Here is a 27,014-nt window from a genome sequence, read left to right as displayed (position 1 = left end):
GAGAGTTACGCAGGTATAATTATAGAGCTGGAATAATCATATGAAAAGGAGGCTTAGAGGTCCTCTATCAAAGCCATCCATTTTACGGATGAAAAAAACCCTGAGGCCTAGAGATATTAAGGGATTGCCCAAGGCACAAAGCTGTATTATCTGAGATCCACCACAGCTGTTTGTTGGTGGAAGCGATGCTTTTACATCCTTTGTCGGATTACTCACCTGCCTGCTAATGGTACAAAGCAGAGCAGGGGACAGACAGCATCTGCAGTGTCATCTTTGAGCGTGGAGGACAGTGATGTGTATGGCCAGATGCAACACCACTGTTCTATTTCAGGAGAGAAGACAGATGCAGGCTTTTTCTGCTAGTCTTCTGGACACATGAATTTTTGACTCCTTTGATTTGGAAATGACTCCTGATTGGGAAATACAGTGCTTCTGAATATCATGCATTCCTGGGACTTTCTTCTGACTTTTTTCAGGTAGTTGTGTTTATTTTCAGCATTGCCTCTTTTTAATGAGTAATTAGAACTAAGGGGAAGAATGTGCTCCTTGATGAATTCATATTCATCAAAAAGTCAGTTTTGCTCTTTCTTCTTCTTCGAGTTATGCTGTGGGTGATACTGTTAAAGTTGGACACTGATGAGATGTATGAGAGAGCTTGATGCTGCCTCACACGTAGGTGGGGAAAGAGTTGGAGGTATCTTGGAAAATCAGTTAACTAGCCCGGCAGTATTCATGAGGTTCACCCTTGGGCTGCTGGAGCTTGGCTGGCTAGCTGGGTGTATTTCAGAAGCCTGTGTCTGGGGATGCTTCTTACTGCAGGTGGTTCCTTTACTGTTTTGTACATGAGACTCCATTGTTTGCACCTTGACCACGCCTGGTTCAGTTTGTAGGCTGGTTGATTGAAAATGAGACCACATTGTTTTTCTAGAGGTGCGTTCCTAGCCCCTCCTAAATTATAAACCTGGCATCTACCTTCCTCCTGTGGTTTGTTAGGGTTTGACACTCCCTTTGCCTCTTTGGCATGGAAAGCAGCCAGCTTCCCCACAGTTAGTTTAGACCTTTTTCTACCCAAACAACTGATCATATCATTACTTGTTTCCAGCTGGGAAGAAGAGAGAATGAATCAAAATGTGTGAACCAAGAGATGGCAAGCATTTTCTGTAAAGAGCCAGACAGTAAATATTTTAGGATTTGTGGGTCATACAGTTTCAGTTGCAGCTACTCCACTCTGATGTTGTAGCACCAAAGCAGCTGTACACGATACATAAACGAATGAGTCTGGTTGTGTTCTAGTAAAACTTTATTTACAAAAACAGGTGTGGGCCAAACACGTTCATATACTGATACAGTCTTTGTAAAGTTTAAGGCTTTTGGAGTGGATTACACTTGCTTTATTGCCCCAGTATGTGCTTCTGTGGTTTCAGAAACTAGAAGCATCTCTTGTTAAAGAGTGCAGGTAAACCAGAAATGAAAAACTCTTCTTCCAGATCACTGCAGGTGATCATGGAACTATCCTGGCTGGTGACTGAATAACTGTCGTAGGAGAAGTTTTTGTTCTGTTTGCATCTCATCTTTAAAGTCTTGTAACTCTGCTGAAGCTTGAAGCAGACTATTTCCAAAGCATTAACTAAAGACAACATGCTCCCTTTCTGTCTCAGTTGAAGCTGAGGATGCTCAGCTGCTTGCAGAATGGCAGGCCAGAGGAGACCGTGATGGCTCCTGTGTTCCCGTGGACCTGACGGCTGTGTTCAGGGCCGTGAAGGTAAGGGCCAGAGTTTGGGCATTTGGCAGGCAAAATAGAAGATCAGTAGTTCAGATATGGCCCAATATGTCTGGGCAGTGTGCTGCATATCTGATGAGAACATGCCTTTCAGAAAAGAAGCTCCAAGTGGGAGGGAATAGCTCAGTGGTAGAGCTTATGCTTAGCAGGCATGAGGTCCTGGGTTCAATCCCCAGTGCCTCCATTAAAAAAAATAAATAAGTAAGTAAATAAATAAATTACCTCCCCCTCCCCACAAAAATAAATAAATAAGCTCCAGAACAGATATTCACATGACATACAAGCGTGTTCATAACAGCATTGTTCACAGCAACCAAAAGATGGAGGCAACCCAAGGATGCATTGATGGTGAATGGATAAACAAAATGTGGTATGTTTTGTTCCATTCATACAGTGGAATAATATTGCATACACGCAGTGGAACATCATTCAACCCTAAAAAGAGATGGACATTCTGACACATGCTACAGCATGGGTGAACCTTAAAACATTATGCCAAGTGAAATAAGCCAGTCACAGAAGGACAAATATTTTATGATTCCACTTAAATAAAGTAACTAGAGGAGTCAAATTTGTAAAGATAAAAAGTGAAATGGAGATTGCTCAGGGACTGGGAGAGGAGGGGGTGGGGAGTGAGTGTTTAATATGTAGAGTTTCATTTTAGGAAGGTGAAGAAGTTCTGGAGATGGAGGGTGGTGATGGTTGCACAACAGTGTGAATGTACTTATGCCACTGAACTGTCCACTTAAAAATGGTTAAAATGGTAAATTTTATGTTATGTATATTTTACCACAATGAAAAAAAAAAAAAGATAAACTGGTGAAGACTTGTTACCAGGTGGGCAAGTGAGATTGGATTGCTTACAGTGCAGTGGGGCTGGAGAGACACTAAAGAGAATTTGTCTCTGTATCCAAACCCACTGATCAGAAACATTTCACACTAAGGAGTGATCTTTCTTTAGCTTTTGCAATAAGCTGCTTCAGCTGTTGAGAGCTGAATTTTACTAGCTCAGCCCTGTGGCTGCACTTCAAATGGTCACTTAAAAGGAATCAACCTCTAAGAGATAGACATTTAAGTGATGCACACATGTTATAAGCTTATTTTTCCCCTGGGATGATTTGTAAAAATCTAAGTGTATGTGACCTTGACAGAGCTATCTTGAGGATCAGTGAAACACATTGTGCTAACCTGTCTTCCAACTAAAGGTTTGTTGGCGTAGTCTGCAGATTACAAATGACTTTCAAATCTATATTTCAACCCCTTGTTTTGTCCCTAAACACTCAACTTGCATTTCCATTTGTCCTGTTGATCCTCATACTCATTAAGTCTGAAAATGAAGCCTTTTTCTCTTCTAAACTATATTTTCTTTTGTTCCCTTCGTGTAAGGATCGCACACCATCCACCTAGTCACATAGGATTGAAACTCTGAGGTTGGCTTTGATTCATCCTCTCTCTTTTACACATATGTTGTGGCATTTATCACAGTAATTGCCACATAATTATATACAGTATTATAACTCCAGAGAGTGGGAGCTGTGACTGAATCCTTTACTGAGGTGTCTGCATAACAGGTGCTTAGTAATCCACTGTCCTAATCCAGACCCTCTCCACCTTTCACCTAACCTGGGCTTTCTTTACCTCTGGCAGTATGCTGAGAATTCTTCCAGACCCATTAGGGGAGGATGCTGGTGCAGTCAACAGATTGTTTTTCCTCAGGCTCAGCTCTAATCACGTCATTCTGCTGCTCTGTGTGGCTTCCCTTTCATTCCCATTTGACAGGTTATCAGCAGATATGTCGGTGCCCCCCATGAGCCCAGCACTGTCCTAAGTGCTGGGGCCACAGCAGTGATCAGAGTTGGCAAAGCCTGTGTGAGTGTTAGCTGACCTTCTAGGGGGTAGCAGATAATAAATAAGTAGATATAACATGTCCAGTGACTCATGCTGTGCTGTTTTTGTTAGAGGGACCAGAGCCAGGCCCTCTGAGTAGAGATCTGATGAAGTGAAGGAGGGATCCCTGAGCATAACTGAGGGAAGAGTATTCTAGGTGGAGGGAGTGATGAGCACAGGTGAAGCAGGAGCACAGTTGGCACTTTGGGGAAACAGCAAGCAGCTGGTGTGATAAGAATAGAGTGACCCAGGAAGAAAGTGGAAGGACACGAGGTCGGAGAGGTAGCCCCCAGGCCCAACATAGTTCCTTGCACAAGACAGTATGGCTCAGGAAGTAACTTGTTGAATGAGTGAGTGATTGGATGAATTAATGAAGCTAGGCAGTATTTATTTGTGAACGAAGAATCAGGGCAGGACAGGGCAGAGTGGGTCTTAGAGTTGTACCTAAGAGAGGTATAATGCATTTTCCATAGTTCATGAAGCAAGCACAGGATTTCACGGGACTTTGCCCTTCTTGTCCCAGTCAGGAGAGATGATGCTAACAACCAGAGCAAGAGAGACCAATTCTGGCTTGTTCTGGGAGGAATGTCTGTTCCATACCACAGAGAAAATCAGAGGTCAGAAACTTGTCAGGCAAGCAGGAAGTAGAACAGAGCTGCTCAGCTCTTGGTGGTTTTTAAAGGCACTCCTGCCCACGTTGGGTAAAGTTTGTCTTTTTTCCACATGTCATAGGCTATCACTTTAAGTCAGTGAGACATCTGGGCAGGGCTGTAGGGTAGTGGGAGTGCAGGAGCAGCAGGTGGTGGCTGGTTTTCGGTAGGATTAATGGAAGGACTGCTGATTTAACTGAATCTCTGATTATTCTAAGCTGCTCACAGAAATCCGTCACTGCCGTCTATGAGATACAAGAGGGAGAAGCTTAAGGATGTTCTGTTGGTGTTGACTGCCACTCCTGGGTGACTTTTCTAGGATCTCCAGCAGTGTTCTTGATACTCCAGTTCCTCCAGACTTGGCCCCTCTCTTCCTTTCTCTCCTAGATGCCCACGTTTTCCACCTGATGACTCGCTTAAGATCTATGCTCTCCAACTTCTGGTCCTTTGCTCCAGTATTCCTTTGGCTTGGAGTATCTGCTCCCCTCTGCCAGCAGAGTCCTACCCACGCTTCAAGGCTCCTTTTGTATTTTTCTCTTCTGAAGGGAAGAGAATCGTCCAAACACTCCTTCTGTTCTCGTAAAGCACTTTACATTTGTGTCTGTTCAGCATTGTCTTGCGGTCACAAGTTTGCACAGCTGCCTCCCTGCCAGGCTGTATGCTTCTGTTGGGCAAAGACCCGAGCCATTTTCTTTCTTTTGCCCTGCTGTGTCCGTGGAGAGTGGCTGTGTGAAATCCCAGCTCTCTCAAGACACTCTTCTCATGTCCCTCCAGGTGCAGTAATCCCTCCCTCTTCCACTTTACTTCAGCCCCTTGTTATTCAGAGTGTCCTCATTGTACCTGTAGCATCTGCATTGCCTGAGAGCCTGTAAGAAATGCAGAATTTCAAACCCCACCTCAGACCTGCTAAACTAGAATCTGGTGAGTCTTACATCCTGTGCACACGAAAGTTTGAGAAGCATTGTCTTAACACTTTGCACTCACTCCCCTTGGCACACTGAGCAGTGAGTAGATGTGTCTGAGAATTTTCCTCCCCATCTAGATGTTGAGCTTCAGAAGCATGTGAAGCACCCATTATCCAGCACAGTTCTTGGCATGTTTCAAGTGCTGAAAAGTGCTGAGTTATCTGCAGGGGCCCCTGGCATTACGTTTGAGATGCTGCTTCAGTCAACATATTATTGAAGTGCATTCCACTGTGTGTGGTGCTTTGCTTGGTGCATGAGTCACCCTACCATGAGTAGGAGTCAGCCCATATCTTTGGCATTTAAAGATTGGTAGGGGAGATAGATACACATCAGCTAACTATGAGACAAGGCAGAGTGTGATATAACTGCACAGGTATCACCAGAGGCCTGAGGAAGCACCAAAGGGGTAGCAATTATTGGCATCTCAGAGGGTTTGATGGTTTCATGGAGAAGATGGTGTCTGATTGGTACCTTGCAGGATGAATAGGACTTTGGCAGACAGACATGGTGAGAAGAGGCACTCCAGGCTGGGGAGAGCCTATTCAAGGGCCCAGGCATGAAAGTACACGTGCAGGATGTTTCTTGACATGAAGGAACAAGGTGGAAGGTGCGACTGGGGAGATAGGTTGAATGTGGACTGAACTCCTTGAACACTCATGGTCGGGAGTCTGGATTAGTAAGAAACATTTGTAAATCACATGTGGTTGGTATAAGTAGGTGTTTAGTGGTTTCTGTCTCCCTGTCTCCCTCTTTCCTCCCATTCTACCTTGCTGGATATGGGTGTGGTGGGGGAGGGTTTGGAAGAGGTGGGGACAGGCCTGAATGTTTAGCCAGCTCTTTTCATGGGACCATAGCCCAGGTCTTTTTTTAGTGCTAGCTGGTCAGCCACTTCCTCCCTCTCTCCCTTCCTGAATCACTTACCCAGTGGGGCCCCCTAAAGCAGAGAGACGCAAGCTCCATCATAGTGGGTTTCACAAGTGTGCTTTCAAATGCCATCAAAACCCCAGACTGAACCAGTTCTGTATGTTTATTGTACTTGCCGTCTGTTTCCCACTTGCTGAGTTTGTGAGAACTAGTCATGTCTGCCGATGGTGAGGTGGATGAGCATCCCTTTGCCTGTGTCCTGGGCTGGTGGGCAAGCTATCCAGCATTCAAGATGAAGGGACACACTCCCTACCCCCATTTCATTACATGACACCTTGTTAGAAATGCACCTAAATTGGGCAACTGTGGTGTGGCCTGTTTATTCTTCTAAGGTTGGGACTGCACTATGAACATGTAAGTCAAACCCTCAGCCAGTTGGCCGTAAGCCTTATCATCTTTTGTTTGAGGCTTTGACTTCAGCTAATGAATTTTTGGATAAGGCTAGAGAGTAACGCTCCTTATGCTTTCTTCAGTCAAAAGCCAGTGCCTTCCTCCCACCAGCTCCACCAGTCCTGAACCAGGTTAAAAATAAGAGGTGAAATTTATCAGAAGTTTTGTTATTTGTTTGTATCTCAAATGAAGGACTAAGAGCTACCTTTATGATGAAATCATTTTAGGATTCATTAAGAAGGCTTGAGAATAAGGTACTGTGTTAAGTGCTAGGATACAAGCTTCCCTTTCCGTGGGAAGGATATTCCGCCTGGATGAGGAGACATTCATTAGGGACGAATAGGATGCTATAATGTGTGCTGGTGGCTTGTACCAGGTGCACAGGAAGGGGAGAGCTGACTGCCTGAAAGTCAGGGAAGCCCCTTGGAGGAGGGAGCATTTGAGCTGGATCTTCAAGGATGAGGAATAATTCATGGGACAGAAAAATACAGGAGAAGGATCCAAGTAGAGGGAATAGGATGATGTAGGAGGGAATTGCCAGCAGCTTAGGCTAGGTGGGGGCCAGTTTAGAATTCGGATCTGACTTGTACGTGGTAGGGAGCCCAACAGAATGGGGACTGCCATGACCAGACTCAATTATAAATCGGGATGATTCCTTCAGAAGCTTCATTGATTCATTCAACAAATACTGAATGTTAATTTCTAGACTATTCTAGAAAATATGAAAGAGTACTCCTTGGAATGGGGAGGGTATAGCTCAGTGGTAGAGTGCATTCCTGGCATGCACGAGGTCCTGGGTTTAATCCCCAGCAGTACCTCTACCAAAAATAATAAATAAACCTAGTTAGCTCCCCCACCAAAGAAAATTTTTTTTAATTAAAAAAAAGATGGCTCCTTTGGTGGAACTTACGTTTTAGTAAGACAGGTAAGTTAGCCATATCAGGCCACACCATTTGCTCTTGTCAGGGTTATCAGTAGCCTCTCCATACACAATGACTCACAATGTAGAGCTATTCTACAACCACAAAGATCTCTGTGGTGCCACCCGTTTATAGTCGCACTGCACCCATCCCCCTCCCACCCACCACCCCTAATCTCTGGCAACCACTAATTTGTTCTCCATCTCCTCACAAGAATGTTATATAAATGGAATCGTAGGGTATGTGACCTTTGAGATTGGCTTTTTTCACTCAGCAGAATGTGTTTGAGGGCCATCTGAGTTGTTGTGTATACAGTTTTATCCTTTTTATTTCTGAGTAGTATTCCATGGTATGGATGTCACATTTTGTGTAACCACTCACCCACTGAAGAACATTTAGATTCTTTCCAGTTTCTGCTTATTATGAATAAAGCTCCTGTGAACATTCATTTGCAGGATTTTGCATGAATGCAGATTTTCATTCCTCTGGGATAAATGCCCAAGCATATGATTGGCATGCCACATGGTAAATTCATTTTCAGTTTTTGAAGAAATCACCAAACTATTTTCCAGAGAAGCTATACCATTTTACATTCCTGCCAGCACATATGAGTGCAATGGTTAATTTTGTATGTCAGTTTGACTAGGCTGTGATGCCCACTTGTTTGATCAAATACCAGTCTGGATGTTGCTGTGAAGATATTTTTTAGATGTGACTAACATCTAAATGAGTAGACTTAAAGAAAAGCAGATTACCCTCCATAACGTGATGGGGCTCATCCAATCAGTTGAAGGTCTTACAAGCAAAAGCTGAGGTTTCCCTAAGAAGAAATAATTCTTCAAAATTTTGACATAGAAACCCTGTCTGATTTTCCCACTTGCTGGCCTGCCTTGCAGATTTCAGACTCTAGACTGCAATCTAGAAGTCTTACCTGAATCTCTGTACACACGCACGCACGCGCGCACCCCCCCCCCCCCCGTATCCTACCCGTTCTGTTTATCTGGAGAACACTAACGTAATGAGTTATCCAGTTATCCAGTTCTTCTGCATCCTCACCAACTTTTGATATTATCACTGTTTTTTATTGTAGCCATTTGTGAAATGAGTCGTGCTATCTCATGACCTAAATTTGCATTTCCCTAATTGGTAATGCTGTTAAATATCTTTTCATGTGTTTGTCACCTGTATATCCTTTTTGATGAAATGTCTCTTTATGTCTTTTGACCATTTTCTCATGGATTGTTTTTGGTTTTTTTTACTACTGAGTTTTTAGAGTTCTTTATATATATAGATATGAGTCCTTTGTCAGATAGGACTCATATTTGACAAATATGTCAAAAATATATTATTAAATAGTATTAAGTCCTATTATTAAATAGTAGTATTTACAAATAATAATACAAATTTTTCAGTATATTTTGCAAAAAAATAATACTCTTGTTTTTGTTTCATCACACACCTCTCAGAGTATGTAGTGGGAAGATTTCTACGCTAGTGTAGTCTACCGTTTTTATGAAACTGGGATTCTTCTGCTTATTCAGATCTGGGGAGGCCCGTTCACACCATCCAGAAAACATACTCTGCTGATCCCCGTTCCTTGGATTCCTGCAGAGGAAGGACAGGAGAGCCAAGACCTGCACCCTTAAATGAGGTCCTGCTGAGTCTGTCTTTAATAAGATCTTTCATTTCTTTTGTATCATTCAATTTTGAAAAAGTCTTTCTTAAAGGTAGTGTAAGTGTCCCCCATTTTACAAGCAGATAAAGTTGAGGCCAAGAGACACTGGGCCTTCAATTTGTAAATATAATCTGTTTATTTATATTGCAAGTTTGCAAATATTTCCCCAGGCTTTAGGTTGTCTTTTAATTGTCTTAACAGAGTCTTTCACAGGGCAAATGTTTTTAATTGATTCAGTCTGATTTATCAATTTTTTTCCTTATAGATTGTATTTTTGGTCTCATGCCTAAGAATTTTCACCACCCCCTAGGTCCTGAAGATTTTCTCCTGTGTTTCTTTCTAAAAGTTCTATATTTTAAAGTTTTACATTTAAGAATCTATGACCCATTTTGAATTAATTTTTGTGCAAACTGAGATGTATGTTGAAGTTCTTTTTTTTTTTTTGCCTAAGGATGTCTAATTGCTTCAGCCCTGTTTGCTGAAAAGACTCTCTTTCCTCCATTTGGGGTACAAATGCTTTTGTATCTTTGTCAAAAATCATTTGGCTATACCTGTGTGGAGCTACTTCTGGGTTCTTTGTTCTGTTTCATCGGTCAGTGTCCCTATCCCTGAACTAGTACAACACAGTTTTGCTTATTCTAGCTTTATGTATAATAAATCGTGAAATCGGTAAGGTTATATTCCTCCTGCTTTATTCTTTCATTTATTTTACTTTTTCCCCGATTTTAACCATTTTTTAGTGTGCAACTCACTGGCATTAAATGCAGTTACAATGTTGTGTAACCATAACTGCTGTTTACAAAACTTTATGACCCAAAGCAGAATCTTATAAACATTAAGCAGTAATTTGCTATTGTTCCTTCCCCCAGCCCTGGTAGTCTTTATTTTATTTTTTGTCCCTATGATTTGCCCTATTCTAGACCCTTCATATAAGTGGAGTCATAAAATACTATCCTTTTGTGTCTAGTTTGTTTCACTTAGTATAATGTTTTCAGGGTTCATCCATGTTACGGTATGTATTCAAATTTCACCTTTTTTAAAAAAATAGTCTTTATTTTTTTAGAGCAGCTTTAGGTTCACAGGAAAATTGGACATTTAGACGGAGACTTCCCATACACTCCCTATTTCCACAGCACACACAGCCCGCACCTCTATCATATCCTGCACCAGAGGGTAATCAATAAACCTACACCAGCACATCATTATCACCCAACATCCCTAATTTACATTAGAGTTCATTCTTGATGTTGTATGTTCTATGATTTTTGAGATGTGTGTATGACACGTATCCACCTTTATAATATTCACATAGAGTAGTTCCACTGCCCTAAAAATCATTTGTGCTCCACCTGATCATCCTCCCCAACCCCTGGCAACCACTGATCCTTGTACTATATTGCCATAGTTTTGCCTTTTCCAGAATGTCATGTAGTTGGAATCATCCAGCATGTAGCCTTTTCAGATTGGCTTCTTTCACTTAAATATGCGTTTAGGATTCCTCCATGTCTTTTCATGGCCTGATAGCTCATTTCTTTTTAGTGCTGAAAAATACTCTGACTGGATGTACCACAGTTTATTTATCCACTCACCTACTGAAAGACATCTTGATTGATTCCAGGTTTTGGCAATTATGACTAAAGTTGCTGTAAATGTTCATGTGCAGATTTTTATGTGGACATACATTTTCACTCCTTTGGGAAAACACAGGGAGCGTGATTGCTGGATCATGCAGTAAGAATACGTTTAGTTCTGTCAGAAGGTACCAAACTGTCTTCCAAAGTGGCTGTACCACTTTACATTCCCACCAGCAATGAATGAGAGTTTCTATTGCTCCGCATCCTTGCTAGCATTTGGTGTTGTCAGTGTTCTGGGTTTTGGCCATTTTGGTAGATGTGTATTCTCTCTTTGTTGTTTTAATTTGCATTTCCCTGATGACATGGTGTGGAGCATCTTTTAATATGCTTATTTACCATCTATATATCTTCTTTGGTGAGATATCTGTTAAAATCTTTTGCCCATTTTTAAATTCAGCCGTTCGTTTTCTTACTGTTGGGTTTTAAGAGGTTTTTGTATATTTTGAGTAACAGTCCTTTATCAGACATGTGTTTTTCAAATGCTTTCGTCCAATCTGTGGCTTATCTTTCTCTTGATTTCGTTCTTTTTAAAGCTGAATAATATTCTGCTTTATGTATATAATATTCTATACTACATTTTATCCATTTAGCTATTGATGAGCACTTGTGTTATTTCCACCTTTTGGCTACTGTGAATAATGGTGCTATGAATATGAGTGTAGTACAAATACCTCTCTGAGACTGCTTTCACTACTTTGGGATATTTACCTAGGAGTGGAATTGCTGTGTCATACTGTTATTCTATGTTTAACTTTTTGAGAAACCACCAAACTCTTTTCCATAATGGTTACATCATTTTGCATCTCACCAGCAATGCACAAGGGATCCAGTATCTCCACATCTTCACCAATGCCTATTGTTTTCTGGGTTGGTTTTTTTGTTTGTTGTTTGTTTTTGTTTTTTTGATAATAGCTATCTTCATGAGTGTGAAGTGGTATCTCATTGTGATTTTGATTTGCATTTCCCTGATGACTAACGATGTTAAACATCTTTTCATGTGCTTCTTGGCCATTTGCACTGAATTCTTGTTCAAAATTGTTTTAGCCATTTTAGTTCCTTTGCCTTTCCATATAAAATTTAGGATAATATTGTCCATATCTATAAAAATAATCTTGCTGGAATTTTGATTCCAGAAATTGCATCAAATTTGTACTCCAATTTAGGGGAGAATTGATGTCTTTATTGTGTTGAGTCTTGTAATCCTTGGACGCAGTATGTCTCTCCATTTATCTAGACCTTTAATGTCTTTTATCAACATTTTGTAGCAGATAAGTCCTGTAAATCAGCTTGTTAGATTTATACTAAAATATTTAATTTTTTAAGCAATTATATAATTATAAATTTTGGTTTACACATTAGTTGATAGTATATAGAAATACAGTTGATTTTCTATGTTGATATTGTATCCTGTGACCTTCTGTACTGACCTTACTGAACTCAGATATTCAGGTTAGTTCTGGACAGGGTTTGGCATTTTTTGTGGGTTTTTGGGTAGGATTTCTGCATCTATATTCATGAGGGATATTGGTCTGTAATTATCTCTTTTTTTGTACTGTACTAGCTTCATAAAATATATTTGAGTTGCCCCCTCTTATTTTCTAGAAGAGATTGTTTAAAATTGGTGTTAATTCTTTTTTAAATGTTTGGTGGAATTCTCTAATGAAATCACCTGAGCCTGGAGATCTCCTTTTTGGGAGTTTTAAAATTACAAAATCAATTTCCTTATTAGCTATAGGGCTATTAAAATTATCAGGGTATCGTTATGGTGGGGGAAGGGGAAAGTGGAGTTGTGAGGAAGGAGTAACTTTCTTGAGAATCTACTGTTCACACTTACAGAAGAGGACACTAAATGGCCCTAGTTCTTGTCTGTCTGACCTCAGACACGTCACAGACCCCAGTTATGATGGAGAATCAGATACTGGGTTTGGTTATCCTCTATCCAAAGTTATGGTAACTTTTCCCAGAAAATAAACTGCTAGGAATTCAAAAAATGAGTCATCCATGCAGCAGATATCTGTTGACCACTTCCGTATCCCCTGCAGTGTTCCCAGTCAGTGAAACATTGTTTGCTTTATGCCTTTGATGCCTGAAGCAGATGCCGTCACCGTGGTATTTTTACACATGAGGTCCTTTAAGACTTAACTAGGGATCAGACTGGGGGCCTTGAAGCATCACCAGGGCCCAGGCACAGCTGAAACCTCCTTTAGTTAGAGCTCATCTATTAAGGCCAGGAAGGAGGGATCCCCCTTTCCTGCACTCCCCCAGGGCTTTCTGCAGACCACAGTGTTCAGAATGTTGGCTCTTAATGGCAAAACTAGCCTCAGTAGTCTAGAGCAGTCATTTATTGGCTTATGTAGTCAAACAGGAGAAAAGACAGGGGTGATGACGGTCCTGGGGGACTAAAATACTGCCAAGACTCTCCCTCTTTGGTCAGCATCCTCCCCACCCTGCAGACTGGGTTCATCACATACAGAAGGTGATGGAGTGCCTAATGGCTCCTTGCTGCCTGGGGATTGTCCCTCTTCCTTCTTTCTCATTTGAAGAATCCTGAGGAAGGGTCTAATTGGTAGGGCCTAGGTCGTATGTTTTACAGTGTGGTGGGAATGAAGATAGGAGGCATTCCCAGGAGGGAAGTTATGCTGGATGGAGCTAAACTAGCTAGTCATGTTTTGGGAGGTTTTTTAGTGGCATGTATTGAAGCCACAAGTGTTTTCTGTTGACCTTCAAGTAGCCTAAAGTCATTCCTAGATCATCATCATCATGTTATAGATGATTCACAGTTAATATACTAGTATAACATTATTAATATATAGTTAATAGCTATATTTAATTATAAAGATACATAGAAACCATATTATATCTAGTTTAGTAAATAATAATAGATTGTTGTTGTAATAGCCCTCAAATGTGGTTATTTGCAGATTTATTATACCTATTTATACATGTAAGAAAATTTTGGGAAAAATGAGTGGAAAATCACAATGCCGCCTGCTCAGTCTTCCATATCCTTTTCTAAATTTAACTGAGAGAACCTGCAGTCCATTTTAACTATAACCTTTAATGAAACTGCCACCTTTTCTATGGGGTTAATTTATTTTCCCAGGGAATTATTGATTTTCTGGGCTGCTATTAATGGTAGAGTTGGTATTTTCATTTCAATAAATATTTACTGAACTACTTAGGGGATATACAAGACCCTTACTACCTCAGGGAGTTTGAAGCCCGCCAGAGTAGGTAAAAACAGAAAAGTGCAATACTCGAGGCTTCACATCTCCAACATGGCATAGTCTTACTGGTCTAACATGTGGATAAGATTTTGGTTGGGGATAGAGAGCTGGGCTAAGCTGGCTTTGTACTGGGTGGTAACTGAATAACGTGGAGGATTGGTTGGTACCTGAAGTTGGAAGGCAGATGCTTCCAGTCATCTCCATGCAGTCCACCTCCTACATTTCTGATGGACAAGGCTGCATTATTCCCTGAGGCTAATTAGCGTTGAAACTCCATGGGGCATTGGAGAAAGAATAATTGTGTAACTATGGTTAAGAAAGTGAAGTTGTAAAAAAAAAAAAAAAAAGGCAGTTGGTGGTGGCAGGCCCATATAGGCCATTAATGGCTCCAGTGTGAATGCCTCTATTTCAGGCTTAGCTCACTTCCTTTTTAAAAGGAGCAAGCGTTTTGTATAAGACACTGTTTATATCAGGAGTTCACAGAGTGCTGGCAGTTCACACTAGTTCAGCAGGGGAGTCTGTGAATACCAGCAGCAAATCAGATGTGATGTGGGCAGAGAATGGAGGGTCTTGAATAAGTGATCAGCATCTTCTCCTTTCTAGAGAATGTGTTCACATCCTTTTTCATAATATTTGTTCCCTGTGACTCTAGAGTGAAAGTCAGTTATCTTTTTCTATAAAGAAGCAGACAGTAAATATTTTTGGCTTTGCAGGCCATTGGTCACTACCACAGCTACTCAACTTTGCCATTGTATGAGCATGTCTGTGTTCCAGTAAAACTTTGTCTATGGACACTGAAATTTGGATTTTATATAGTTTTCACATGTCATGAAATATTTATCTTGATTTTTTTCAACCATTTAAAGATGTAAAAACTACACTTAGCTCATGGGCCGCACAAAAACAAGAAGGAGCAAGTCAGATTTTGTCTCATAGGCCAGTTTGCTGACCCCTTCTATAAGTGCCTTAAAAATAACTTCTACAAAGTTCTGAATGTAAGGACATTTTACTTATTTATCTAATAAGCACTTAATATATAGCACTTAATATGTGCCATGCACTGTTTTAAACGCCTTATTTTAAATGCTAATTTAATCCACACAATAACCCCACGAGGGAGGTACTGTTTACCCCATTTTTGCAAATTCATATATTTAGGCACAGAGAAGTTAAGTTACTAGCCCAGAGTTACACAGCTTGTAAATGGCAGAAGCTAGATTTGAACCCAGGTACTTTAATTCCCGGGTACCTGTTCTTATCTATGATAATGTGCTATCTCTCTTAAAGAACTTGGAATTGTTGAGTTTCTACCCTAAAGGAATTTTCGAGATTAATCCATCCCTACTTACTCTTATAGACTCTTCCTTACACACCAGATTCATGGTCTTAATGATTCAAATATATGCCTTAGTAAAATTATGAATTATTACTTATGCACTTTCAGCATCTCTTGTGACTGCCTAAAAGCTTAGTCTTAAATCCCCTGATCCCAAAGGTATTCTGTCTGCACAGGCAGAGCACTTAACCGTTCACTTATTGTTTAATTTATGTTCATTGTGGGCTCCTTGAAGCAGTAGTATCAAAATGTTTTCCATCAAAGAGGAATCTATTCTAGGTATCTCTTTTGCTTTCTTTGGGAACACCTGTCTCAGATTACTCCCAACTCAGATTTTGCCCTGCTGCTTTTCCTTCTTGAATAAGCAACTGGTTGAATCTTGAGCCCCAGCTGCCTGTGATGGGGAGCAGAATTTGTGGTGTCATGCTACATTCTCCCTGTTGATCCAAAGATACCACCAGGGCAGAGCCGGGAATGGAAAATTTCCCAGTCTTTTCAAGAAAGAAAATGGGAAGGGTGTGTGTGTGTGTGTATATTAAGGCAAATCAAAACTCAGGTAGACATGAGGTGCTTAGGACTTCTAGTTCCTTTTGCTTAGTCATGGTCTCAGACTCTACTAACCAGGAGGGACCTCTGAGAACCTGTGATGCAGGGGTTCCCATGCTACAGGGATTTTGAAGAGTTATTGCAAGGGGCCCTCAAATCTGCGTGTGCACCAATCTGTGGTCCAGATAATTGATATGTTTTAGATGTATGTACAGTTATTTTTCGAATGCATGTAGATGCCAACATGATTAAAGAAAAGCTTTACTGAATTCATGTTAGGCTACTGTTATTAACCCAACTACTACCTTTTGAGAAACCTGATCCAGTTAAAGCCCCTTATTTACAGATGAAGAAACTGAGGCTCAGAGGTGAAAGGAAGAGTCATGCAGAAAGGGAATAGCTGGCCTTAGACACTTGCAGTGTATATGTACTCTGGCTTGTGCTGTCTGCCTCCCCTGGGATGGACACGGGTAGAGACTGGCAAGTATTTTAACCTTTAATGCCATGCTGAACTTTCTAATACTGTCTAATAGAGTGGTTGGTTGTGATATATTTTCCAGTATTTATAGTGCTCTTTTGAGAATCTCAAATTTTTTTTACTAGTATATTCCTTGCCATGCCCCTGTAAGTAATAATCCTACATTCCAACCTGGAAACCTGAGCCATGCTAACATTAAGCAATTTGCTTACATCTATAGTAGAGCTGGCCCTGACACTGAGAATTTTAATCTCTAGACCAGGGTTGCTGTGAGGAGTAAAATGAGAAAAATATGTGTAAAGGGGGTTACTTTGCAAAAGGAACTCCATAAATGATCATCTAATTTTTTTTTTAACTGAGATTACAAATGAGAGTATTTGGGGTGTTTTTTAAAGCTTTTCACAAAGTGTATTATCCCAGGACTATAGAATTAGAAGGTCCCTTAATAGTTTTAGAACCAGTCAAGGACTTTCCCTAAACATTTTTAGGTGATAAGCTGTTATTCTTTATGATAAACCAAAATCTGCCTCCCTGTAACTTCTAGATCTGCCTCATCCATGTGATATCCCTTCTAGTCTCTGAGGACAGCTATAGTCCCTGCTAAATTACCTTTTCCAAACTATCCTTTAGCTTTCCCTCGCATAAGATGTAGCTTCCAGACCCTTCCCCATCTTGGTCCCCCTCTTCTAGAGGAAGACAAATTTGTTGTTCCCCTTAACTGAACATAGAATTCAGATGTAATCTGGCCAGCATATCCCAAGATAGGCCTGTCTTCTCTTTAGCTGAGCTTTTTTGGGAAATCAGGTCACCTAGTTCATGCACATATGGCTTGTTTTGTCTCCTGTTTACTTTCTAGATGAAAAATAAATACACAGCAGCTTAACACAGCAAATTGAATACACATTTCAACCTCCATTCCCTGCTGTAATTCTACAATGAATAGTAAGAGGAAGAAGAGGGAGAAGAGAGATCAGCAAATGAGAGGTTAATGGAATGTTGAAACCAGAAAGCAAGTGTGATGAACTTGGTGGCCAGAGGAACTGAAAGTGCCTGCTATGTGGGAGAAACTAAGAAAGAGGATTTGTAATGCAGGACCCTGAGATAGCTTGAGTCTGAGAAACCACAGACTGAAAACAGGAAGATTAGTTGAAAGTCTGTGTGAAAAGCAAGCAGATGCCTGCAGCCTCTCCCCTGCTCTCTCAGGAGACAAAGTATTAGTCTTAGATATTGAACCAGAGGCACAGCAAGCACAGATGATGGAATGGAATATGGAGCAAAACTGAAAATAAGGGCTTTAAGACAAAGTTGTCAATAGTGATTAGTAGGACCATTCCCCTCTCTCACGCAGTTTTCAGAATATCTGCAGGAAGGTGCTCCCATGCAAGAGATTGGAAGATCATTCTCTGATAAATTTAGTCCCAGAGAAGAAGTCCTAAAGATACTGTCTACTTCTCAGGGTCCTCCATAAAATGGCAGATTCTTCACCCTGAGGTGAAGTCCAACAGTTGACAAGCTTTTAGCCCCCATACTCAGCTTTGAAACAACTTTTGAAAGTGTGAGCATTAGCCAAGTGTCATGAGATGTTTAAAGAACATAAAAGACAGGGACCAGAACAAATAAATGGGAGAGAAAAGAACTCAGAGGAGACAGTAAAAGAAGAGAGGAGGAGAAGGAAAAAATTTAACGATGCTATCTTGAGAGAGAGTAGAGAGAAAATACTGCATTCATGAAAGATGAACTAGATTCTTTTAAAAAAAAAAAAAAAAGGAACCTCCAGAACACAACAAAGATCTCTTGGAAACTAAAAGTATCATAGCAAGTATGAAGAATACAACACAGGAATACTGAAATGTAAAATTGAATAAGGTTCCCAGGAGACAGACCAAATCTGAGGTGGAAAGCTGGGGAGAACAGATAAAATAAATTATAAAGGATCATTCCAAGAGTTCTAACACCTGACTGATGGAAATTAAAGAAGAGGAAAAACAGACAGTGGAGAAGAGGAAATTATCAAAGAAGTGGTATGAAAAGATATTCTCAGAACTAAAATAATGTCTATTGATTGATACAGCACAGTGAATAAAAGAAAACTCCCAAGTTCCAGCCCTGTGAGATTTCAGCTCTGAGAATACAGAGGAAGTCCTAACAGCTTCTAGAGAGAACAGGCACATACAGAGGGTTATTATTCAGAACGGCATTAGCTTTCTCAAAGGCAACAAACCAGAAGACATTGGAACAATACTATTAAAATTCTGGCAGAAAAAAAATCCTCAACTTAGAATTTTATAGCCGGGTAAACTTATCACCTGAACTTAGGATAATAGAGACATTTCTAGACATATTGTGCATCTGCCCTCTGGTTGAGTGGTGTAATAAATATATATTTGGCCTTTGTCCCTGGTTCCTGGCACAGAGATTCTAAAATCCTTATAGTTTCCTGAGTAGTAAGGGTGAAAAGAGCATTTGTGGTTGTAATATTTGCTCTTTGTTCCTAGTTGCTGACACAAGAGCTTCTAAAACCCTTGGAATTCCCTGAGTGATAAGGGTGAGAGGAGATGCTGTCAGCCACACCTGAGTTTGTGCTAATGCGGTAACTCCTGATGAGCCCCTAGATAGTGGCAGGTTGGGGCTGGTTGCTGGAGGAACCAACCATGTGGTTGGAACTTTCAGCCCTACCTCTGGGGCGGTGAGAGGGGCTGGAGATTGAGCCAGTCACCAGTGACCAATGATTTAATCAGTCCTGCCTACTTAATGGAGCCTCCATAAAAATCCCATTCTAGCAGATTATCAAAGCTGAGGAAGGGGTTGTGGGAAACCCCCCGACCCCAGCCTTACAGCTTGATGGGTCAGAAGTACGAGTGGCCCAGACATGAAACTGGCATCTGGAACAGGGGGACAGAGTCTGGTGGGACTGAGTCCTTAACCTGTGGGGTCTGCACTAATTCTAGGTAGTTAGTGTCGAATTTAAATTAAATTGTGAGATACTAGTTGGTGTCTGGAGAGTTGGAAAACTGGTTGGTGTGAGAACAAAACCTACACGTTTGCTGTGAATGAAAACAGTTTCTAGTACATCCTTTCTTAGGAAGCTTTACTAGGAGACACTTTCCACCAGAACAAGGGAATTAATGAGGAAGAGGACTAAATGGGATCCAGGAAACAGGGATTCCAACATGGATGAGGGGAAAGGAATTCCCAGAAGGATGGAGTTCCAGTATGGGTGTCCCAAGAACAAACTGACAGGGTACCTGGTGGAACATACTAAAGGGAGTTTTATATATTATTGTCTTAAGGAGAGAGAGAGCGCCGAATCCTAACCACTAGACCACCAGGGAACTTTGTCTTAAGGAAAGATAAAAATTATACCGACAAAGAAATGTAATCATAGTGTGTACATCATGGCTTGGCTACAAATAGTATTCATGTAGACCTAAAAATGCAACTCTTAATACTGATTTAACCAAAATTTGTCATAATTCTGTAGAAAGATGGAGAGAGTAAGTTGAGTAGTTTGTGAAGAGTGTGTCAGAACAAAATCCTAATCTTCCACCATAAGAATTAAATAGATAATATAATAGTTATATTTTGCTGCATAACAGATTACCCCAAAACTTAATAACTTAAGGGGGAGGGTATAGTTCAAGTGGTAGAGAGCATGCTTAGCTTGCACAAGGTCCTGGGTTCAGTCCTCACTACTGCCTCCAAAAATAAATAAATAAACCTAATTACCCGCCCCCCCCACCAAAAACAAACAAAAACTTAATGACTTAACAGATATTTATTATCTCACAGTTTCTGTGCATCAGGAGTTGAGAAGCAGCTTAAAGATCTCTCCTGAGGTTGCAGTCCAGGTGTCACCTTGGGCCACAGTCCTCTGGGCCTCCCCTCAAGATATGTTATTATCTGGCTTCCCTGAGAGCAAGTGATCCAGGAGAGACAATAAGAAGAATTTGCAGTGTCTTTTATGACCTAGCCTTGAAAGTAACATACCACCATCACTTCTACGTTCACACAGACCAACCCTGAGACACTGTGGGAGGGGCATGCACAGGGACATCAATGCCAGGGGTCTGTTGGGAGCTGTTTGGAGACTGACTACCACAAGTAATAACTAAAAGTGAAAATTCAAGAAGTAATATTATAGGCATATTACTTAGAAAGGTGGAGATAAATACCAGAGGAAAAAGGTTGCCCTTGGGAGCAGGAATCAGGGAGCCAGAAACTTTGGTTTTTCATTATAAGCCTCATAGAACAACTTTAAGAAATATTTGTGTGTATTACTGTGATTTTTTTTTTTAAATTATGAACAACCCTCAAAGCATGCAGCCATTTAATGTCCCCAGCACTGGTAGTAGAACAACACATGGATTATATGAGCTCATAGAATCTGAATCTGCTAAGGATCCTTTGGTATTTGGAAGATTGTGTGTATGTGATCTTGAAGGACAGTTTACAGATAGTAAACTTAAAGTTTAGTGAGAAAGAGGACATAGTGACAGAACCTGAACTAGAATCCTTCAGTAAATGTGACGCAAAAAATTGATGAGCCTCAGGTAGTGAGATGGCTCTGGCATTTCACTAATGTGGAACTTGGGTGAGGGGGTGGGGAAAAAAATTCTTTTGCTCTTTCTGAAGAGTAGAAAGTTCTTAAGTGGAAATGTTTGTATGTCTTGGAGCTATAAACGACAAAGCTTGTTAAAGGGAATATCCTTTTGGCAGGTAGTTGGAAAGCACTTTAGAGAACTCCCCAGACTAAGGATGTGTCCACGAGGATTTGGTACAAATTCGTCTGCCTCTGTCCCCGTGAGCTCTGTGAGCTGTGCAGAGCACTGGCCAGTCCACAGCCCCAGTCCTTCTGGCTGGCTGCCTCCAGGGTCATGTTCCTAAGAGAACTCTGGGCCCCTTGTGGTCTACCATGGCCTGATTGGTGCCCAGGGACCCCCAATACCTGTGCCTACAATGCCTGCTCTGCCCTTGATCCCCTTGATCCCCTGTTTAAGCCTGATCTTGTTTCTCCTCATCTCTTCCTGTCACTACATGTTTATACTCTTCTTAAGGAGCCTACTGTAGGTGCTTCAGGGCTCTTGGCCAGGTTGTCTCTTCCATCTGCCATTTAATAAAACTCAGATTGGGATAAAGTGTTAGAGAAATCAGGTCTTTGAGTTGGTGGGGGGAATTTGGAGGGGTGCAGTAAAGACTTCCGTGTAAATAAAAACTGCCACTTAAAGCATTCAGGCTTATAATTTTTTAACCATTTTAATACCTCATTAAAATGTGTTGTCTGCATTCCCCTACTGTAACTGAGTATGCTGAGTTTAAAATACCTCAGGGTCTCCGTGAAAAGCCTTGGCTGTCATGTCCTGGGATGCCTTCAGTACCACTCCAGCGGACAGAGGGTTAAGCTGTGGAAGGAGGGGGCAGGGTGGGGTTTTGTATTTGCATTCCTCAGTACCTGTCTTTGTATTTTACTTTGCCCACAGATTGGGGACCACAAATTCAGTGCTCACCGGATCGTCTTAGCAGCTTCAATCCCGTACTTCCACGCTATGTTTACAAATGACATGATGGAGTGCAAGCAGGATGAGATCGTAATGCAAGGAATGGACCCAAGGTACTAACTTCCTCCATTAGGTTCCACGATCTGCTTTCTAGGTGCAGCTTCAGCCTTGCATTTGGTGCCATTTGACAGCCTCCCAGCAGGACCCAGTATCTCACACAGCTCCATACACATAGTAGGTGACCAGTAAACAAGCTAGAACTTCAGTTGGCCTGAGACAGGGTTAAGATGAAGAGAATTTTGATGTGTTTTTATTATATTAAAGTGTAACGCATCTCACAGGAACTAAAGTCCAGGATTTTTTTTTTTAAACTAGGACTCGGTACAAAGTTCATGGTGTATTATTCTTTCTACTTTTCTGTGCTAGCCCTTTTGCTGGCAAAATAGGTTTTTAAATAAGTGTCTTCATTCTATACCCTTCTCATCAGTCTAGAACAGTGTTGTTCATTAGAACTTTCTGCATGAGTGAAGATGTTCTGTTTGTAATCTCCAAAATGGTAGCCACTAGCTCATGTAGCAGAGTAAAGACTAGCAAATGATGGTAGAGGTCTGTGCTCTTTCAGGGTGATCAGGGAAGCCTTCTGTGATGATGTGACAGCTTGAGCCAAGACCTTAATTGAAGGGAGGGAGGGAGCCATCTGGGGGAGGAGCCCTCCAAACAGAGGGAGCAGCCAGTGAAAAGGCCCTGAGGTGAGTGTGTGTTCACCATGTTGGAATAGATTGAGGAGGGAAGAGTGGAAGGAGGTGAGGTCAGAGAGATGTAGAGGGGCCAGACCACATACAACCCTGTAAGCAGAATTTGGATTTCATTCTTGGTGTGAATTGGAAGGCAGGAAAAAATGTTGGAAACCTCATTCTGGAAGTTTATCCCAAAGAAATAATACAAAAACATTATTTATAATGGCAAAAAGATGGTAATGGCTATTATACCTACCAATAAAGGAAGTAAATTATAGCATATTTACATGTTGAATTACTGTATAGCAGCCACTAAAAATGTTAAACCTGAAGACAGTGTAGCAACATGGGAAAGGACTTCCTAAGTATGACATGATTCTATCCATACAGTTTATGAATGCAGGCAAACAGGAACTGAAAGTGAACCTAGGACTCATTCAGTAGTGAGATTGTGGGTCATTGCTTTCTCTTTTCAGAACTTTCTGTAATAAAATTATTTGGACAGTAGAGACAACCTAAGAAGTAGAAGTAGATGTGTGGTGAAGTAACTATTCCATTTAGGTAGATTCTCAAAGGACATGGACTAAATGTATTTGAGAGCAGGGTCCATCCATTCCTCAGGTAACAATGTCCATTTAGGCCCTGAGTCTCCTGTGGGCCCAGACCCATCTCTGAAGAGCATAAGAGCATCTTTCCTCTTTCCTCTTTCCTCTAGCGCCCTGGAAGCTCTGATCAACTTTGCCTACAACGGCCACCTAGCCATTGACCAACAAAATGTCCAGTCGTTGCTGATGGGGGCGAGTTTCCTGCAGCTGCAGAGCATCAAAGACGCCTGCTGCACGTTCCTCCGAGAACGGTGAGGTGATGTGATGGGCCTGGCCCGTGGCAGGGAGCAGACCATTTCATTGCTGGAATCCCCTGCCAATTTGCTGAGTCTTCGAGGCATAGAGGGTCTTAGGAAGGGAGTGAGCTGGGAAGTTAACTGCAAAAATGACATTTCTTGAAATTAGTATCAAGTGGTACCCAGTTCTTTGGGATGAACCTTTGAGGAACATGATTTATAGAACCCCGCCTGCACTCCGCCTTGGTCCAACATGTACCTCTTCTCCTGTCCTCTCTCCAGTCCGACCAGCCACCACCCAAGGTATTCACTGTTCCACAGCTGTCTCCATGTTTGTTTAGGTCCTTGCTCTTCCTTGAATTTCTTGATCTTCCTTTTTCCTTCTGCTCTGTAAGAGCCCACCCCAGTTTCACTTCCTGGAAGTCTCTGTCCCCCTCAGTCCCCTGGAAGCAATCACAGTATGTTCTTGTAGAGAAGGACCGTGGATTATACCCCTACCTATGTATGTTCCAACACTTGGCTATGACATTTTGAGGACTGAGCAGGCAAGAAGGCTCTTCCTCTCTTTCAAGAGACAGCTCTTAGTCACAAGGTAGAAGCCGCCTTTAACCCCTTGAGGCTTGGGAGTGAAGGTCAATGCTGGGCTGCACACAGGCAGGGAGAAACCAGAACGGCACCCCGTGTCGTTGGTGCTCTCCAAGGCCTGGCTTCTCCTGTGCTTCTCTGAACACAAGGCCCCTGGCCTGAAGACCAGCATTCCTCTCTCCTCACATCTGCCCTCCTGAGCCTCATCCATTCTGAGAGCCAGGCTCTCCCTCTCCCATTCCTGCTTCAGCAGCCCAGCTCACTGGGAAGCTCTGTGGACCCTGCCCACTGTCGACGTCCTGGCCGTGTGGTGCTCAGGGGCATCAGTGAGCACTGCTGTGTGTGTGGCTGGTCGTAACAACCATGGTAACGATGCTACCACACAGGGCACGCTGTGCTGGGCTCAGGGTGAGTGGTTTCATTGTGAGTTAGGTGGTCCTATTCGGTTTTGTATCTGGAGGCCACGTAGTGAGAATGTAACCCCAGAGTCTGGCTTGACCTGCCCTGGGATGCCTTCTGGTTGGGCTGGAGGGCTGAATGGGGAGAGGGGGCAAACATTGTGAGCTTCTTAGATGCTGACTGGACTTGGTTCATCCCTGTGTTCCCACAGAGCTTGGAGAATGACTAAGGGATGCCCTCTGGAAAGGGTGAAGTTGGCCACTCTCACAAGGGGACAACAGCTCCACCTAGGGGCTTTTGAGGTCCTCACTGTCCACACTGGATCCAGGCTCTGTTATAAAGAAGTGTCACCTCAAAGATGCTTAGAAAAGTGATTTTTTTAGACCATTGCAGTTTTTACATGCACCAATGCTATATTAGGCAAAGGTACTTAAACACAAAGGCTGATATTTTGAGTTCATTCTTGACATTTTTCTGTTCATCCCTGCAAGTCCCCTTCTGAAGCCTAAACTCACACCTTATTCCTATTTTTATTCCCTGTCACAGGCTCCAGAGGCGTGGCCTGCTTTCTCTTTCCTTCCAGCAGGTACCATCACTACTTCTGTTCCCTGGGTTGGTTCTCCCTGAGTCCGACTGCAGAATGTTATGGGGACTCCCAGCTGCTCCCTTCCTGTGTGCTCTTGAAGAGAGCCCTTCCGTTTCAGGGTTTGCTCATTAATAACTTGAGGGAAGCCATCCCAAGCAGTAGTGGGAAGGACCGGGAGTGACGGAGCACAGAGACGCTGCAAAGCCTTCAGAATTCTTAGAGCAGTTCCTGAGGCCACTCTGCCTGTTAGGTCTTTAGCCGGCTGATTTTCTTTTTCCCTTAAGGTTGGGGTTGATTTTTCTTGTGGCCCTTTCCCTAGCCTTCAGATGAATGGGCCTCCTCTGTTTTAGGTGAGCACTGTAGTGTGCAAAAAACTCTTCTCTCAGAACTGGATTGGAACATCAAATGCATCAGTGAAACAAGCCAATAACTTATTTAATTCAGGTCACTGCTTCCTGCCTCTGATGTTGCATTACATCTTTTTTTTTTACTTTAGTAAATGACTTTATCTGTTTATATTTGTTTATTTATTTGTTTTACAATATCTTTTTTTTTTTAATTGAAGTACTGTCGATTATACTGTGTCAGTTTCTGGTGTACAGCACAATGTCCCAGTCATGCATATACATACATATATTCATTTTTACATCCTTTTTCGTTATAGTTATTACAAGATACTGAATACAGTTAGTTTTTTGAGGAATCTCCATACTGTTTTCCATAATGGCTGCACTGGACTACATTCCCACCAATAGTCTAAGAGGGTTCCCTTTTCCCCACACCCTCTCCAGCACTTATCGTTTGTACACTTTTGAATAATGGCAGTTCTGACTGGTGTGAGGTGATACCTCTTTGTAGTTGTGATTTGCCTTTCTCTTATAGTTAGCAATATGGAACATTATTTCATGCGCCTATTGGCCATTTATATGTCTTCAGTGGAGAATTGCTTGTTTAGGTCTTCTGCCCATTTTTGGATTGGGTTGTTTGTTTTTTTTGTTGTTAAGTTGTGTGAGCTGTCTATATATTCTGGAGATTAAGCCTTTGTCAGTCGCATCATTTGCAACTATTTTCTCCCATTCCATAGGTTGTCTTTGTTTTGCTTATGGTTTCCTTTGCTGTGCAAAAGCTTTTAAGTTTAAATAGGTCCCATTTGTTAATTTTTGCTCTTATTTCTATTGCCTGGGTAGACTGCCCTAGGAGAACATTGTTAAGATTTATGTCAGAGAATGTTTTACCTATGTTTTCTTCTAGATTTATCGTATCTTATCTTATATTTAAGTCCTTAAGCCATTTGGGGTTTATTTTTGTGTATGGAGTGAGGGAGTATTCTGACTTCATTGATTTATATACTGCTATCCAGTTTTCCCAAAACCACTTGCTGAAGAGTTTTTACAATATCATATTTTTGTAATTGAAGTATAGTTGATATACAATATATGTTATAGATATACAGTATAGTGATAGACAATTTTTAAAAGTTTTACTCCATTTATAGTTATTATAAAATGTTGGCTGTATTCCCCATGTTGTACAGTACATCCTTGTAGTTTATTTTATACCTGATAGTTTGTACCTCTTAATCCTCCACCTCCATCTTGCCCCTCCCTTCTTCCCTCTCCTCACTGGTAACCACTAGTTCCTTCTCTACATCTGAGAGTCTGTTTCTTTTCTGCTATATTCACTAGTTTGTTGTATTTTTCAGATTCCGCATGTGATATCTTACAGTATTTGTCTTTCTTAGACTGACTTATTTCACTTAGCATAATGCCCTCCAAGTCATCCATGCTGTACACGAGAAACTAATACATTTTAAATCAGATGTACTTCAGTTAAAAAGCAAACAACCAAACAACCAACCCATTTAAAATATGAGCGGAAGAACTGAACAGACATTTTTCCAAAAGAGGAAATGCATATAGCCCACAGGAACATGAAAAGTTGCTCAACATCACTAATATC

At 41.4% G+C, this 27,014-nt stretch overlaps 1 protein-coding gene across 4 annotated transcripts in view; it reads left to right on the top strand.

Moving 5' to 3' along the window:
- KLHL18 (kelch like family member 18) overlaps positions 1 to 27,014 on the top strand; it is a 47,713-nt gene that overhangs the window by 3,560 nt on the left and 17,139 nt on the right. For 2 of the 4 annotated variants that reach the window (XM_010997275.3, XM_010997268.3), the window contains exons 2-3: positions 21,890 to 22,020; positions 23,360 to 23,500. In XM_010997275.3, the coding sequence (XP_010995577.1) occupies positions 21,890 to 22,020; positions 23,360 to 23,500 (272 nt within the window). Of the gene's footprint in view, positions 1 to 331; positions 477 to 1,658; positions 1,763 to 21,889; positions 22,021 to 23,359; positions 23,501 to 27,014 lie in introns of all 4 variants that reach the window. The other 2 variants (XM_031470203.2, XM_010997261.3) reach the window with 2 other exon arrangements.

Source organism: Camelus dromedarius, chromosome 17 (assembly GCF_036321535.1).
Source record: "Camelus dromedarius isolate mCamDro1 chromosome 17, mCamDro1.pat, whole genome shotgun sequence".
In the NCBI taxonomy this organism is placed as follows: Eukaryota; Metazoa; Chordata; class Mammalia; order Artiodactyla; family Camelidae; genus Camelus; species Camelus dromedarius.
This window is presented reverse-complemented; position numbering and strand designations above follow the sequence as displayed.